A 16,606-nucleotide genomic window follows, 5' to 3' on the forward strand; every position below is an offset into this window, starting at 1 on the left:
TTGACCAACAGCACCTGGAAAATGGAATTCAAGTTCTTAAACCCCATGTGTAGTAGACCAGAGGTAATATTACTATTATTCGGTCCCATGTCAATTTAGCATTCTTCATCAAGGATGGAATTAAATTATTTTATTTAATCTACCTTTAACATTTAACACTGGGAGGATTTATCTAGACTGACAGCACATTGGTGGCGACCAGTAAGAGGAACGAGGAGGAGTAACATTAAAAGCATTGTTCAGGTCCGTGTTCCAGACCACAGAGTTCTTGATTACCTGCTTGGCAAGAGTGGTAGGACGTGTGATACACAATACCATGTATTGTGAGTTTGTGTTTGTTGCAAGGAGATTCTGCTTAATGATAGGAGTTGACGAGTAATAAAACAATTAGTTCGCTGGAGTTTACTGAAAGAGTACCAGTGCAGAGGCAAGAGCACCGGACAGACGTGTGCTCTAATTGGACAAACTAGTAAGACTGTTGGCACAGCCGCCAGACCTAGCCCATTTTGATATGGTTTACTACCCTAACGGTAGTTTGGGTGGCGCGTTAGTTTGCTAGGCGTTGGACAAAATAACAATACAAAGTAATGGTAACAGCACATACAAACAAAAAGTGAAGTAAATTAAAAGAGAATAAAAATAAATAAAGTAAACCTTTAAGAATTTAATTAATTAAATATTAACACAATAAAGAGCCTCGTAGGCTGTCACAACAAATTGATTCACCATCGAAACTTTTAAGACAAGTGATACAAAACATCGAAAGAATAAAAATAAAGCATTGGATCACGTTAACACTGCATAAACATATAAAAACTAACACTGAAATTAACTAACGTGAAACAACACTGAATTACTTGAATACAACTAAGCAAATACTGATGGACACAAACAGAGAAATAAATAGGTACTCACATAGATATACCACATTGGTGGCGACAGGAACAACACAAATAAATTAAGTACAAGTAACAAGTGACACTCAAAGAATGTGGACTGTATGACAAGAGGACTGAATTGACTCAAGTCAGTTGGTGGGTCCTATATATAAGGTCGGCTCCCGCCACGCGACCCGCCGGTGGGTCGTTTAACGATGCAGATGGTCGTTAGAGAACAAAGAATGCTGGTCGCAACACAAAATAAAGAAATAAGATGGGCTTGAACAAATAATGACAGTTAAAACCTTAACAGCACAGGGTAAGGTGACTAGAATATATAATAGTACGACAAACTCTGAAGAAAAACAATAAAATAATACAAATATATCCAAACCCAATAGGAAAGGTCCAAGTCAGACGTGTGGTATTACCTCATTCATATAATATTTGATCATATAATCCTTCACCTTCCAAGCAGTTCATTCACCATCATTGACTCTTTTAAGATACCTCCCCCCCAAGGTGATGTGTGCCGTTCCATGACCTACTACTGACTGAAGAACAGCTAATGGAGCAACAAGAGCACCAGGCTGTCACGGGTTCTCCTATGATATACAAGATGCCGAACCGTCCGACAAAAAATCTATAAAACAAAGAGGCAAATATACTAAAGTTACGGCCGTAATGACCCAGACGTTGACGGCCAGTAAAGCTTCAAACAACTGTGAGAGGAGAGAGGTGAACAAGTGAGGCACAACCGACACTCACTCACCTACTACACAAACTCTGAACCTTCAATACTCAGGAATTCGAACTATCTGGAAAACCTCTGCAATTAGTCCAATAAAATAATTTCACACCTGATATTACACTAAACTGTAATCTGATAGAGGAACTATTTAAGTAATAATCCTAGGCTTGCTTATAATCATGCTTCTTCAATGTCAAAGATACTCTGCCGTGCCTAATGTAATTGACCGCCCCTGGAGCTACAGACCGATCAGTGGCGAAGAGGATAAAACAAACACATACCTTTTTTCTTATTCTTTTTCTTCCTTTGGTTGTGTAGAATACGACACCTATCTTGATTAAACAGTCATAAAACAAATGGCTTTCTATATCTGTTAATGTCTTATGTACGGTAGTGTTCGGTGGTGCTGCGTGAGCAATGAAGACTAGCGCTGTATTACCGTCGTCCTCCACAGGATTGCTGATGTGTTGTGGGAGGGTTGCAAGCCTGGCTTTTCCTCCCACAAGTTGCACTAAAGTTTAACCACGGTGTTGCATTACGAAATATGAGCAGTTTCGTCTCGGGGAGGAGGTATCGTCAGCGTGAAGGTTATTTTTGTTTATATGTAAGGGTATACAGTACACGGTATACACCAAAAGCTCTTTTAGAGCTATATTCTAGGCTTTACTGAAGTCTGGTACAGTACATGCTATATTTGTGCACCCCATCCCCTGGAGCCCACAACGAAACATTAGCAGGTAATAAGAACTGGTCATAATTTAAAATCTTCTTGTCATGGGTAATGCAAATTGTCAAAGATAAAGGCAGTTGCGGAAATATGTTCCTACACCCCCTGTGGTAATCCTGTCTCCAAACGGCCACCCTATATGACCTACAGCAAACCTATCCACCAATCACGTCCATCGTTACACGATCAATACCCATTTATTCATAAAAGGTGATACTACTACTGTGACATGCCGTTTTGAGACACGGGTTACCATAAGAGGTGTAGGAACACATTTCCACAACTGTTCATAAGAGCCCTGACCCATGGCCCTGATGGGGGCATCACAGTGTTTAGAGAACTGTGCAACGACCTTGCTGAGCCCCTTAACCCTTTCATTACGGAGACGCCACTTATAATATTTTATTTCACTAATGCCAGACGATTTTATTCCGAGAGAGAGGACCCCGTACACACGTGGTAAGTACACTATTTCCCCCAATTCTTGTTCTACAGATACAGGAACAAGTAAGAGATCCCCAGTGACTGGAAAATGGCAAATGTGAGAACTATATTCAAACAGGGAGATCGCCACTGCACGAATAATTATAGGCCGATGAATTTTATCAGAATAGTGTAAAGTAGACCCTGCTGCCATATGGCATCACGAAAATTGTGACCAAGTCCCAGGTTGCTGATCTGACTTTCTGCCTCATTTACACACAATTGCAGGGTCTCAATTGTTTCTCTTATTATTGACAACTCAACATATATATACAGTATTGGTTCTCACTTTTTATTTATTTTTATTTTTATTATTACATTATTATTATTATTATTATTATTATTATTATTATTATTATTATTATTATTATTATTATTATTGTTATTATTATTGTTATTATTATTGTTATTATTGTTATTATTATTATTATTATTATTATTATTATTATTATTATTATTATTATTGTTATTATTGTTATTATTATTATTATTATTAGTGTTGTTATTATTATAAGTAGTAGTACTTTATTATTATATTTTTATTTTTATATTTTATTATAAATTTTATTTACTATGAATTATTACTATTATTATTATTACTACTACTATTACATTTTCGCCCCCCTCCCCCCTCCCCCCCAGGCCCCGATGTGGGTCGGTGACCTGTGCCCGGGTGGGCTAATACCCGTAAACAAAAAAAAACAAAAAAAATACAGGATGCCATTGGTAGAATATTTACTACGCAGAGGCGGACTGAGCACTGTTTAGAGGCCCTGCCATTTCATTATGAGTTGAGCCCATTTCACCCAACTAGTACTGATAGTCATCTATACCAATGCATTTGTCACCAGGGGTATATTTTTTGGAGAAGAAGCACTCACTCATCTGATCATTTCCAGATGTCAACTGTGCCATCCATCATGATACCATTAGTTTATTGAGAAAAGAGACCATGGCAATAACATCCCCGTCCTATCCCCTTGTGCACTTGTCGTTGGCTCAGAAAAGTTAAAATTAGAAAATAAGGAAACTATCTGAATTTCTTTCGAAGATCTTTTTTAAAGGGAGGATCGAGGACCTTCTACATGCCCGCCAGCAGTGTGTGGTGATTAATGGCACGAAATCATCATGTGTACCCATCACAAGCGGGGTACCACAGGGCAGTGTATTGGGTCCACTGTTGTTTGCTTACTTTATAAATGGCATGCCTGACGCTGTACATTCCTCCATACAAATGTTTGCGGATGACGCCAAGTTATTTCTGGAAATTATGAACCAAGCAGACTGTGAAGAGCTGCAGAAGGATCTCTGTGATCTCCAGGAATGGTCGAAGAAATGGCTGCTAAGATTCAATGTCACGAAGTGTAAGAGGATGCACCTGGGACGTTCCAACAGCAAGGAGGCGTATCATGTGTCCCAACGGGACGAAGAAACTGCATTAATTGAGACTGAATGTGAAAAGGACCTAGGTGTGCATGTTGACAATGAGCTGAAGTTCTAGGGCCATTACGAGAAGAAGGTCAATCAGGCAACTAAGTTATTAGGTCTTATAAGAAGGTTCAGATGTGTGTGTGTGTGTGCACGTGAACACATTAAGAACGTCAAGGTAATATTATTACCTTGACGTTCTTAATGTGTTCTTCTACGTACAGCTCTTCACAGTCCGCATGGTTCTTAATTTCCCGAACTAACTTGGCGTCATCGGCAAACATTTGTATGGAGAAGTGTACAACGCCCGGCATGTCATTTATGAAACAAACAAGCAACAGCGGGCTCAATACACTGCCCTGTGGTACCCCACTTGAGACAGGTACGGATGATGATTTCGTGCCATTAATCACCACACACTGCTTGCGATCATGCAGAAAGTCTTCTATCCACGCTAGAACATTTCCCCGAATTCCGTACCCTTCCAGTTTGATTTTCAGCCTTTCGTGGAGGAACACTGTCGAAAGCCTTGGCATAATCTAGGTATATATATTGTCGATATTACCAATCCGTTCTGTCACTTGACTCGAGTCACTCATATTTCAAAAAGTATTAATTGTAGCAATTAGTTATAGACACAGTAATAGGCAAAAGCTAAATATGTTGTAGGTTATTCATAAAAGGTAAACAAAATGCAATGCAAAATTAGCTGCCTTGCCAAGCATTCTGCTGGCCCTGGCAGACGAAGCTTGTCAGCAAGCAAACTTGTCCCTACACACAGCTGTGATGTAAGCACAAATCCCCTCGTGTTTGTTATAAAAATGTATATGATCATCGTAATTCCAGTGCAGTTATCCGAAATATCTACGGTAGTGGGCATAGCCTAGTAGCTATAGTTTTGAGGTAGCAACACGAGTTGCGTTAACACGCTCTTTCTTCTACATTACGACTAAATAATTCATTGTTATATAAACTACCTTGTTTTTCATATATTCTCGATTAATTTATAACGTTATTATGTACAAAACTTACGAATAATTGGGGCTGTGAAAACTAGGGAGAACTCAGCGTGGATCAAGCCGGGATGACGTCCTGGTTTCTAGTGGAGCATCAGCTTTCAGCGTCCACCAGCATATCCCACGAATCTCATGCTCGCGGTTAAAGCTTCCGGCCGCATAGCCCGAATTTTGAACGACGTTCAACCGGCCGCAACTATGACAATTCCCGGCCACATGCAGCCGGAAAAAGGAAGGTTGCGGACCCCTGACAGACGACGTACTGTGGGGGTATGAGATATTGGTTCACACTCAGGATGGGATGGAGAAAGGAAACTCACAATGTGCTCACTGTATACATATTGTATTGGATGAACAATGCAGCTTGTTGCTGGGTAGGTAGCATGGTAATAAGCGATGAATAGAGGGAGCTGGGTGGTGAGGGTGCCCAGAGTGAGGGCACGTGGCTTGAGGGACGCCTAGGTCGCCGGCAGGAGCGGGAGCCGCCAGGCTGGCGCGGAGGAAGAGGTGTTGCTTGCTGGTGGCACTGGGTAGAAAAGAGCGAGGGTGGTCACAGCGGTGTCAGGCCTTATAAGGCGGGGGTAGGCGTGGGTAGATAGTTGACCCCCGCTCCGTGGGCGGCGCTGGAGGCGTAGACTGGGGAATTCGAGAAGTTTCGGTGCTTGTAGGGGAGGAATCCACTACAGTACAGACGACCCGCGTCTTGTATACTACCGTCATCTGCTGACCATGCGGCCACCTACAGTATATGCTATGTGGCTTACGCGGTTTTCGCCTTACTTTCATGTCTCTCTTATTATAGTCTTTGCTAATAGTGTCTTATAATATTCCTTAGATTGCATTGTACACTGTATACCTGCACTGCACAGTATATATATACATGCTGAAATAATGTGACCCTTGTTCCATTTATTTATGAGTGAAAATTTTAATTATTGTTTTTTTTCTGAATAATTTTACTTACTCTCTGTGAGAGGTTTGAATAATAGACCAGGTTCCTTGCAGACTTTACTACTCCAGCGTCAGATGGTGACTGGCAACCGGGCGCTGCCACAGACAAGCTCCTGTGGGGTAAAAGGATGTTTGGTTCACACTCAGGATGGGATGGAGAAAGGAAACTCACAATGTGCTCTCTATATACATGTTGTATTGGATGTACAATGCAGCTTGGTGCTGGGAAGGCAGCATGGTTACAAGCGTGATGTAGAGAGAGCTGGTTGGTGAGGGTGCTCAGAGGAGGACCAGCTTGTGCGAGGACCGCCAGGCAGGCGGAGGAGGAGGAGGTGTTGCTGGCTGGTTGGTGTAGGTAGAAAGAGACAGGTCACCACGAGGTCAGGTCTTAAATAGCGGGGGGTAGGCGTGGCTTAGTAGTTGACCCCCGCTCCGTGATGTATGGCGGCGCCGGTTGACCTAGACCATGAGGCATACACTGGGGAATTGGTGGGGTCGACTACTCAGCGACAAACAGCGTTTGTAGGGGAGAAATCCGCTACACTCCCACCTCAACACATGGGAAAACATCGTACGATGGTAATCCATTTCATAATCTCACTCTCTCGAGATGATTAATGTTAAGAACTTTGCTCTGAGGTGGGTGCCGTGGTTAGCTCTTGTGTTCGTTGTGTTTCTCTAACATTGTTCGTCTTGGTCGCCTCGTGCACGGCCAGCGTTTGTTTACATCTCACTGGCGGCAGAGAGCCTGTGTAACAGAGCTTGGTCGACTCGTTCAGACAAGAAAACACGTAATAAGTGAAGGGAAAAGTGTCATTTAATACAAGAAAAATAAAATACAAATAATGAGGCCACTAAATAACGAGGAGACAACTCTGGTGTTTAGCAAACTGAAGAACTAGTAAGTCAGATCATATCACTACCGTAATGGTAATCGGTGTTGGATATTACTTTACTTTGTTTATTTTGTAGAATTTCTTCCTCCTATGGATGCAGCTGAGGTGGACCTCCGCTGTAACCAGACAGCGCAATAATCCTCTTGTCCTGCAGTTCGGGCAAGGTGTTAGGAATTGCACTGGTGTATCCCAGTATTGGGCGGTCCGACTAATTACCCAAATGTAGCCGCAATGAAGTCAAATGATGGTCCTACAGGCGTAAATCGGGCTGTGAATCACTTCTCGATTATTATTTGGTGTCATAAAGTCAAAAAAATTGGTAAACTTAATTTAATCTGAGTTGTGTTGTGTTAGGTTAGGATAGGTTAGGTACATGCACTCGATATATTAACTCAGATTAAATTAAGTTTACCAATTTTTTGTGACTTCGTCACACCAAATACTAGTCGAGAAGTGTTTGGCAGTCCGATTTATTCATCAGGTCGCCCCTCGCTCTACGTCTCTCGAGGGAGTGCAAATTAAGATGCTTTAACCTGTCTCTATACTCAAGGTTCCTAATGCCTGGGATTAGTCTTGTCATTCTCTGAATTCTTTCCAAGGATTCTATATCCATTCAGTAATACGGTGACCAGAACTGAACTGCGTAATCCAGGTGTGGTCTCACACGAGCAAGATACAGTTTTAGGATGACCTTGCTAGTCTTGCCGTTGAGATTCAGATGGATATGCTCAAACGTTATAAGATAGGTGAACGAACATCTGATATTAAGCAGAGAAGATCAAGAAGAGTGCCAAGAGTGGAACATTAATCAGTGCATCTAAGACTCGTATTCCTGAAGCTTAATTATGGAGGGAATGGATCGAGTGTTGAGCACATGGATCAAACACCAAACTCATGAAAATGTTCCTGTTAGCATGCTTTTGATTCAAATACAGGCCCAGAATATTTTATAATTCCTGATATGTGTATAGCTATTGTAGTTTTTCACTGGTATAATATTGGGTAGTGTGTTATTAATAATAAAAAACCCTAATCTCCGCTATTTACACATTTTCTTTTATTTACATAACCATTGTCAAGAAGGTAATTATTGCATAAGTTGAGAGGTTCCTTTGGGGAACTGTTATACTTACTTTCACTGCATCTACAAATAACATAACAGACCACATCAGAATCAGTTATGGTATTAAACAATTCAAAGCTAAAACAAAGAAATACTCGGTACAGTACATAACTGAAGAAGCTACAGCAAGAAAAAATAGTGAGTTTCTACATTATTAAACCACAGAAAGTAGTTGTAATCCGCCAGCCTTTGGATATTCCAAGCGCAGTGTAATGCTTATTAAATGCCATCAAATAAATTTTCACAAATACTCTTACTCCTGTAGACATACTATCACTGATTACAGGACAAGCATAAGCCTAAGCAAAGGGCCCTCATGGAAAAAAACACCTGACAGCTTTGTTGGCTATCCTTGGTCAAGTTGTCTTACTGTTACCCTTGTTGTATTCCTGCTCTATCTTGGCACACAGGAAACTGTATACAGTACAGTACTCTACTCCTATGGCCTCCATGCACCATATACTCTACCTACATTGTCTATATTCATGTTGAAATGTATAACTGCATAGTTTATTAACATACTTATCCAATTGTAAACCTGTATAGTTACCGAGTTATTATTATTATTGTTCACACAAACACACATTTGTACTGTAATGCTCTGTACTGTACTGTACTGTGTACACAAAAAAGTCATACATTACAGATTTTTATGCTGAATGTATAACTACTACATTAATTTAATTTCCAACAGCATTGGTAGTAACATCAGAGCCCTCCTGGAGCGCTCAGATGGACTATATTGCTTCCGTCTTCACAATGGCAGGATTTACTACGTTAAAGAAGACATTATGAAATTTGCAGCAACATTACCAAGAGAGAATATTATATCACTGGGAGTTTGTTTTGGCAAGATAACTAAAGGAGGAAAGTTCCTTGTACACATCACAGCATTGGAATTTCTTCATCCATATTGTCAGGTACTGTACTGAGTTTATTGTACAAGTATTGTGTTTATATAAGCTCATACTGTATTACAGAATCCTTTTAATGTGTTGTATCACTCTTCAATCAGTTTAAACAAATTCGAGCATAAGTTAAGTTTCATTGTTTAAAAGATTATTGGCACTCCAATGTTTAGAAAATTAGTGTTGGCCTTTTGACAGCTGTGAACAGTTTATTTAATTATTTCATGTAATGTTTTCTGGAGATGCCAGTCATCTTGACAGTACAGGTAAAGTTTTACCTATTTCTAAAATATAGAAAGCGAACACTACCACCTCGGTATCATTATTTTCACGTACAATTTGCAAATTTTACATTTCTTGATGACACCTTTAGTCAGGTGGCACTTGTACTACTGAATGACTTCTTAAGGTCCATAGACAGGGGCTCCTAATACCAGCCAGAATTAATTTGGTAATCCCATGATGTATAAACCAAATACCCTTCCCTTCCCCCAGTTCTGTCAGGTTCACAGGAGGGGGACATTAACTCAATCATTGTTCAAAAGAATTTAATTTGTATTTAAAGCCATGCTAGAGCAATTGAACACTCATTCACCTTGGCAGCTGATGCCTTTGCCTATGAACTTGAGCATCACTACACCTCTGGGGCTCAATAATTGTAAACAATATTTTGAATAAAGTCTGATTTAACTGAATTCGATTATAAAATAATATAATATACTGTATTAATATGAAACTCCCTAAGTAGTACAGTACAGTATTACCCCCCTGACCAAAATAATTGGTCAGCAGCCAGTTTCGTATAGGGATGTTTTTAGTATAAAATAAATAGAATATATTCATCCAATGCAGAGCTTTATTCAGTACAGGGTATATGAAAAAAGTTGGTATATTTAGTCCAGATAAACTGTCACAATAGACAGTACGTGTATATATATATATATATATATATATATATATATATATATATATATATATATATATATATATATATATATATATATATATATATATATATATATATATATATATATATATATATATATGCACACAATCAACACCTCAACCCGCTAGGATTCGAACTCACGGCCCACGAGCCCATGACTGTGACATGGGAACGCTAACCGCTGGAGCATAAGCTCGTTGAACAGGGCTGCTTTTAGTATCCTGGTGGTCCAGCGGTTAGCGTTCCCCGGTCACAGTCATGGGCTCGTGGGCCGTGGGTTCGAATCCTGGCGGGTTGAGGTGTTGATTGTATGTAGAAGTCCGCGTGCTTTATTGGGCATGATCCAGGTATATGCTAATAACCACAAGGAAAAAGAAAACACGAAGTTCCCAAGTGCTTTCGTGTAATTCACATCTTCAGGGGTGAGTACAGACGAAGGAGAAGTACATAACAAGGTATATATATATATATATATACAGAGGAGGGTGAGATCAAGTCCACAATAGTCAGGTATTAGGTAATGCATAACAGCATTAATAGAACACACACATTATGTAGACAGACATGTGTTGTTGTTTTGAGATTATTCATCCCCTTCCCACGTCACCGTGGGGGGATCGTCAAGCTCAGATAACGATGCAGGGAAGGATGTGGGCAGCTCAAAGTCACTGTGAGAAGTTGAGGGCGTCGGCTGATCTGCTGACAATGTTGATGCTGAGGTTTTCTTAAAGAACATGGTGATTAGAAGCTGTCTTCATTTCTTAAGCTGCAGTAACATACAGTATTCTTATACTGAGTCATAAGGCTTGTAAGACCTAGTGAGAAGTTGGAAATTGTAACCAATCTCCTGGGTTCATCCGTGTATAGTTGAAACCATTATAAGAAAAGTCCGCATAAGTTGCTAGTCTACTGTACAGTAAGTCCCCGCTTAACGTCGGGGTTAAGAAATAGATAAAATACGGAAGTTACGATCCTGAGCCTCCCTTTGCCCCATGAAACACATTACATGTACAGAAAATCATTGCCATTTCTATAGAAAACAGTGCATGCATATACAACTACTAAGTTGGTATTGGTACTCACCAGTGGGTGGAGGTGGTAGAGCGAGTGTGTGGTGGGTACTGAAGCGGTGGAGGCGGGATGGGAAGAGCATGGCGGGTGCCAGGAGGGTGGTGAGTCACTGAGACCTGGCAGGTAGCTCCTCCTCCCTCTCAAAGCGGTTTAAAACCTCCATTTTTGTAGCAAGGTCCTATGGTCTTACGTTGCTTCTTCACAACACAAGCATCAATAGCACTTGATGGGTGCTTGGAAGCCATTTTGAATGGTTAGAGTACAGTATTAAGAGCGAAAACACTTAACACTCACGAACATTGTGGAAGCCCAACAAAGACTGGCGTCACTTGGGGACGCCGTGACGTTCTGTGGCCAGACGAGAGAGGGTGATGCACTGTAAAAAATAGTCCATGACGACGCAAACTGCTGTTGTACCGAGTCACTGGGATGTTAAACAAATTTTTGGTCTCTAAAGTTTAGCGACGTAGTACCGAAACAACGTTAAACGAGCCAACTTTAAGCGAAGACTTACTGTACTGTACTGTATATATATACATATATATATATATATATATATATATATATATATATATATATATATATATATATATATATATATATATATATATATATATATATATATATATATATATATATATATATATATATATATAAGAATGACGCTTAAGTAATGGGTTATTTGGGATTTCTGACAGTTTTCTACTTGAAATTATAACTGGATAATTTAATCCACACAAGGAGTATAGGGTCTGTATGAATACTTGTGGGTGACTGTACATTTTGCACATTAATATGCGGTACATTGCAGTATTCGGTTGGACAAAGTTAACACGTTTTAATTATTAATTCAATTACCCGTATTTCAAACATTAAATTAATGAGACAATGAGCAATGAGGACTCTCTGTATAATTAATTTGTCTGGAGAACCATATAAGAAGTAATTTGTATGTACATTATATGAGTTGACAGAACTCTTTTTTTTAGCTTCAGGATCTTACATCTGCCAGTACACTGTATGAATTTCAGTTTCAGCCTTAATTGATGAGCTGCTGCTGAACTTCATTCATTTAGTTGAAAATTTGTTTTATTGCTGTGATTTTTATGATAATTATTTTGTTTTACAGGGTTATATTTGTTTGAATGTCATGAAATAATGGTAGATTTCAGTCTGTCCAACCGGACAACTATGCAGCAGTTGAACGTGCCTTAAATAGTGGGGTTTGCTGGAAAATGCTGTTTATATAACATTAACTGTGCCATTAATTTGGAGTTGCTGGAATGCCAAATAAGAGAGGGTCACCCTGTAATAAGTAGCATTAACTTCCTTGTTTCTTTTTAGCAGAACAAAATATGGCTGAAAGAATCTGCAGAACAAAATTTCATGTATGGTAACCACGTTTACAAGTCTGGTCTGGCCCGGATCTCTGAAAATACTCCCAAGTATGCTGGTGCTGTTGTTTACTCTTCAAAAGACATCCCATTGGTAAGATGACATGTCAAAATTTTTAATTCTTTGTTGTGCTACATATTTATACAGTGAGGCTTGGATGAATTCACAGTTGATTGCTGGAGTGTGATATACCCTGTACAGTAATAGTGGAGACCTCTGACTTGTATGTGCCTACTGTATCACCCTAAAATACCGCCTTGATACAGTAAATGAGAGACCTGGAACCACCAACATGATCAGCTGATCACAATAAACTGATTGGAATTGTTCTATGGCATGTACAACACTTCTTTTCTTTCTTTTTTTTGTATTTTAATATAAATTATGCTCAGTTTCATGGTCATGCTTTTATTCAACTTTCTAACAACAGGAAAATTAATGAAAACACAAGTAAACTTTTTGGGTAGAATAACACACAGTAAATCATAAAGAAAGATAAAAAATAATATACATTACATTTTAAGACAATAATAGACATGTATAAGGTTGAATTGTAAAATAAATGTAAAGTACAGTACAATCGGCCCTTAACATACGCGGGGGATAGGTAAAAGAGATACCCGTGAATGTTAAGAATCCGCGTTTTTTTTTTCAGCAAAAATATTACATTTCCATATTCTCAGAAATAAATAGTAGTTTTGCTGAAACGTAATGTATTTCAATGTAAATTAGGATAAACTACATGAAAACAAAAGACTATACCTAACCTTCCGATGTTCAAGATATGTTACTCGTTTTTTTAATAGTTTTTGGTTAAAATTCTGTTATATTAGTGATATTCTATTCATACTGTGCTTGATATAATACATTCACGGAAATGTAATATTTTTGCAGCTACAATGCTGATGTCAACACAAGCGTGGTTACAGCGAGACTGACTGACTGAGGGAACGCGGGGTGGCGCGGGCGATGTGTGTGTGTGTGTGGTGTCGCGTGCAATTTGAATAATGTATATTCCTCCAGCGGCAATCCACGTATTTGCAAATCCGTGTAAGTTAAACCCGCGTATGTTAAGGGCCGACTGTACTTCAATTTATTTTCTTTGCCACTTGTCAGCTTATTCACCAGTTGGGCACTTGGATTCTTTTTCTATTACACACTGTTAGCATGCAGGGCATGTTCAAAATCTTATGTATTTGAACATACACCAGTGTTGATCTGGTCTTAACCCTTAAACGGTAGCCATCACTCGTGGAAGTTAGCTCTAGAGATGGAGGTCATCATCTCTGGAAGTTTCATGTGCCATGCATTCCATTTTTGTGTTTATGGGGGTGTGAGAGTGGAGGATCCTAAGCCACCAATTAAGGATTAAAAGTAGTTCATACTTGTTTAGCAGAATCTATTTTCCCATATAATCTCATTAAAAACAGAGATGCGTTCCAACCCAAAAATTATTTACCCAAAACCCCATGGTTTAAATTTAGGTTCAGACCTGCTTAAAGATTTTGAACCTTAAAACCTAACCTAACAAAGATAAACATTAGTTAAGTATATTGTACTTACCGGAACTGAAGAGGAATGTTGCTCATGTTGGCCATATTATTGTTGGTTGAAGGTGTAGACCCTGCTGCCATATGGCATCACAAAAATTGTGACCGAGTCTCAGGTTGCTGATCTGAATTTATGTCTCATTTACACACAATTGCAGGGTCTCAATTGTTTCTCTTACTTTGACAACACAACATATATACTGTATAGGTATTGTTTCTCACTCTTGATATTTTTTTCTTTTTTTGAATGTCTTTATTATTATTATTATTTCAATTTATTTTAATTTTTTTTTTACTTTTTATTTATTATGAATAATAATAATAATAATAATTTTTATTATTTTTATTATTATTATTACACTTTCGCCCCCCGTGCCCCGATGTGGGTCAGTGGCCTGTGCCCGGGTGGGCTAATCCCAGTAAAATAAAATCTAGAGATGATTAACCTTTATTGAATGTTGTGATTCCACTTGTAGATGACTTTGGTGATCCTGGCATTAGAGATGATGCTTCTTTCTATAATCCTTGTTGTAGCACTCAGTCACCATAAATCTCAGATCTGTTTCAATGACCAACTGCAAGATTGTCCTTTAAGATAATAAGTTATTAAGGCTCTAATTACTCCTTGTTTATGGGCTGGATCAATGATGTGGTGTTCTTGAGCAAAAACTCCATTTTCACATGACATAAGACCTCAGCCATCTTGTGTCTTGGAGGTTTGGAATCTCTCAAGTCAATCTTTAACGAGGACAGAAACTTGGAGTCCTTTTATAGCAAAGAGAATGAGACATACTACCTGGTCTCCCTTGATAAGCTTCCTAACTGACAAGAAAATATTGACTTAGACATTTTAACTTGGAGATAGACAGTCTAATCCTTTGTTAATGGATTGTTATGCTAAGGAGTATTCTAGTTTCTCATGAGTCACATGTCTTTTTGTCTTAGTTATTTAATGGGATTTTATTCTTCAGTTGTATTTATTGTTATATTTATTATTATAATACCCCAGGATACCCTTATTCGAGATAAACAGGAAGTGGTGTCTGTCAGTAATGTTGTCAAATAAACTTCTTATTGCAGGGGTTTGGAGTAGCAGCCAAGGCAACTGCTGAGTGTCGGCATGCTGACCCCATGGACATTGTGTGTTTCCATCAAGCAGACATTGGAGAATATATCAGAAATGAAGACACACTTGTTTAGGAAAATATACTGTATTTTAAAGGATATTTTTTTCATTAAAATTTATTTGAAAATGTAGAGTTATTTTTATATAAATATCTACCTACTATTGTATCCATATTCTACAGTACGTATTTACATCAACATGGTGTTGAGGAGGAGGAGCATTAAGTTGTACAAGAAAAAGAGGAGTGTAATAATGTATACTAGAAAGAAAAAACAGAAAAGTCGAATCATTCATAATTAACCCATGTTGAATAAGAGAGTAGAATGTGTCCTCAGTATTCTTGGAGTATCTTTCCTTATCAGGGACATATTCTTCCTTTAACTAAGAAACGGAGGCCAACACCAATTGATATTATCTTCTACTACTACTGTACTACTTTGCTGTCACTCGAAATCGAGTATGCTGATTGTCCAGCAAGAGGGATGATGACCAATATCAATTGATATCAGCTATAGGGATGATGACCAGCATCAATTGATATTAGTTATAGGGATGATGGCCAGCATCAATTGATATTAGCTATAGGGATGATGACCAATATCAATTGATATTAGCTATAGGGGTGACCAGCATCAATTGATATCAGCTATAGGGATAATGGCCAACATCAGTTAATATTAGCTATAGGGATGGTGGCCAACATCAATTGATGTTAGCTATAGGAAGGTGGCCAACATCAGTTGATATTAGCTATTGGGATGGTGGTCAACATCAACTGATATTAACTGAAGTGATGGTGGCCAACATCAGTTGATATTAGCTATAGGGACAGTGGTCAACATCAATTAATGTTTGTTATAGGAACGGCAGCCAACATTAATGAATGTTTACTGTCCTTGCATTCCAGTTTTGCAAATATTAGGGAATCCTTACCTCCTGTTTACAGGTTAAAGAGCTACTTTTTAAGGGGTGACTATAACAAAAGGATTCATGTTTTCCATTCCTTTGAGGATTTTTAATGTTTCAAAGGGATCTTCCTTATTGTACCTTGTCCTAAGGGTTGTTAGCTCTAAGGCCATCAGTCTACTTGGATAATCGAGATGACATAATCCGAATCATCTTAGTCACTTGTGTGTTGCACCTTTTCTAGGGATGTTAGGTCTTTCTGGAGGTATGGTTTCCATGCCTGTATACAGTAATCCAAACTGGGACATGCGTAAGATTTGTACAGTTAAAGGAACATTTTTCAATTGTTGTATTTGAAGGTATGTTTTATAATTCCCTTATCCCAGTTTACTTTGTCACTGCTGCCCCCACTTGTTGTACCCCCTTCAGTGAATGATCGATCACATTGGTT

At 38.7% G+C, this 16,606-nt stretch overlaps 1 protein-coding gene across 2 annotated transcripts; it reads left to right on the forward strand.

Moving 5' to 3' along the window:
* Nucleotides 1-6,935: 6,935 nt before the first annotated feature.
* Nucleotides 6,936-15,380, forward strand: LOC121869975 (60S ribosome subunit biogenesis protein NIP7 homolog). Of its 2 annotated transcripts, XR_006089616.1 has the most exons (5): nt 6,936-7,135; nt 8,948-9,173; nt 12,526-12,666; nt 13,468-13,623; nt 15,204-15,380. XR_006089616.1 is itself a non-coding variant. In XM_042371596.1 (4 exons), exons 1-4 carry the CDS (start codon nt 7,080-7,082, stop codon nt 15,321-15,323), a joined length of 543 nt encoding a protein of 180 aa, XP_042227530.1. In that variant the 5' UTR covers nt 6,938-7,079; the 3' UTR covers nt 15,324-15,380. The 2 variants fall into 2 exon arrangements, 1 of the variants encoding a protein (XP_042227530.1); XM_042371596.1 differs by lacking the exon at nt 13,468-13,623 and having other exon boundaries at nt 6,938-7,135.
* The last annotated feature ends 1,226 nt before the right edge of the window (nt 15,381-16,606 follow it).

Source organism: Homarus americanus, unplaced genomic scaffold (genome assembly GCF_018991925.1).
Source record: "Homarus americanus isolate GMGI-L3 unplaced genomic scaffold, GMGI_Hamer_2.0 scaffold14467, whole genome shotgun sequence".
NCBI lineage: Eukaryota > Metazoa > Arthropoda > Malacostraca > Decapoda > Nephropidae > Homarus > Homarus americanus.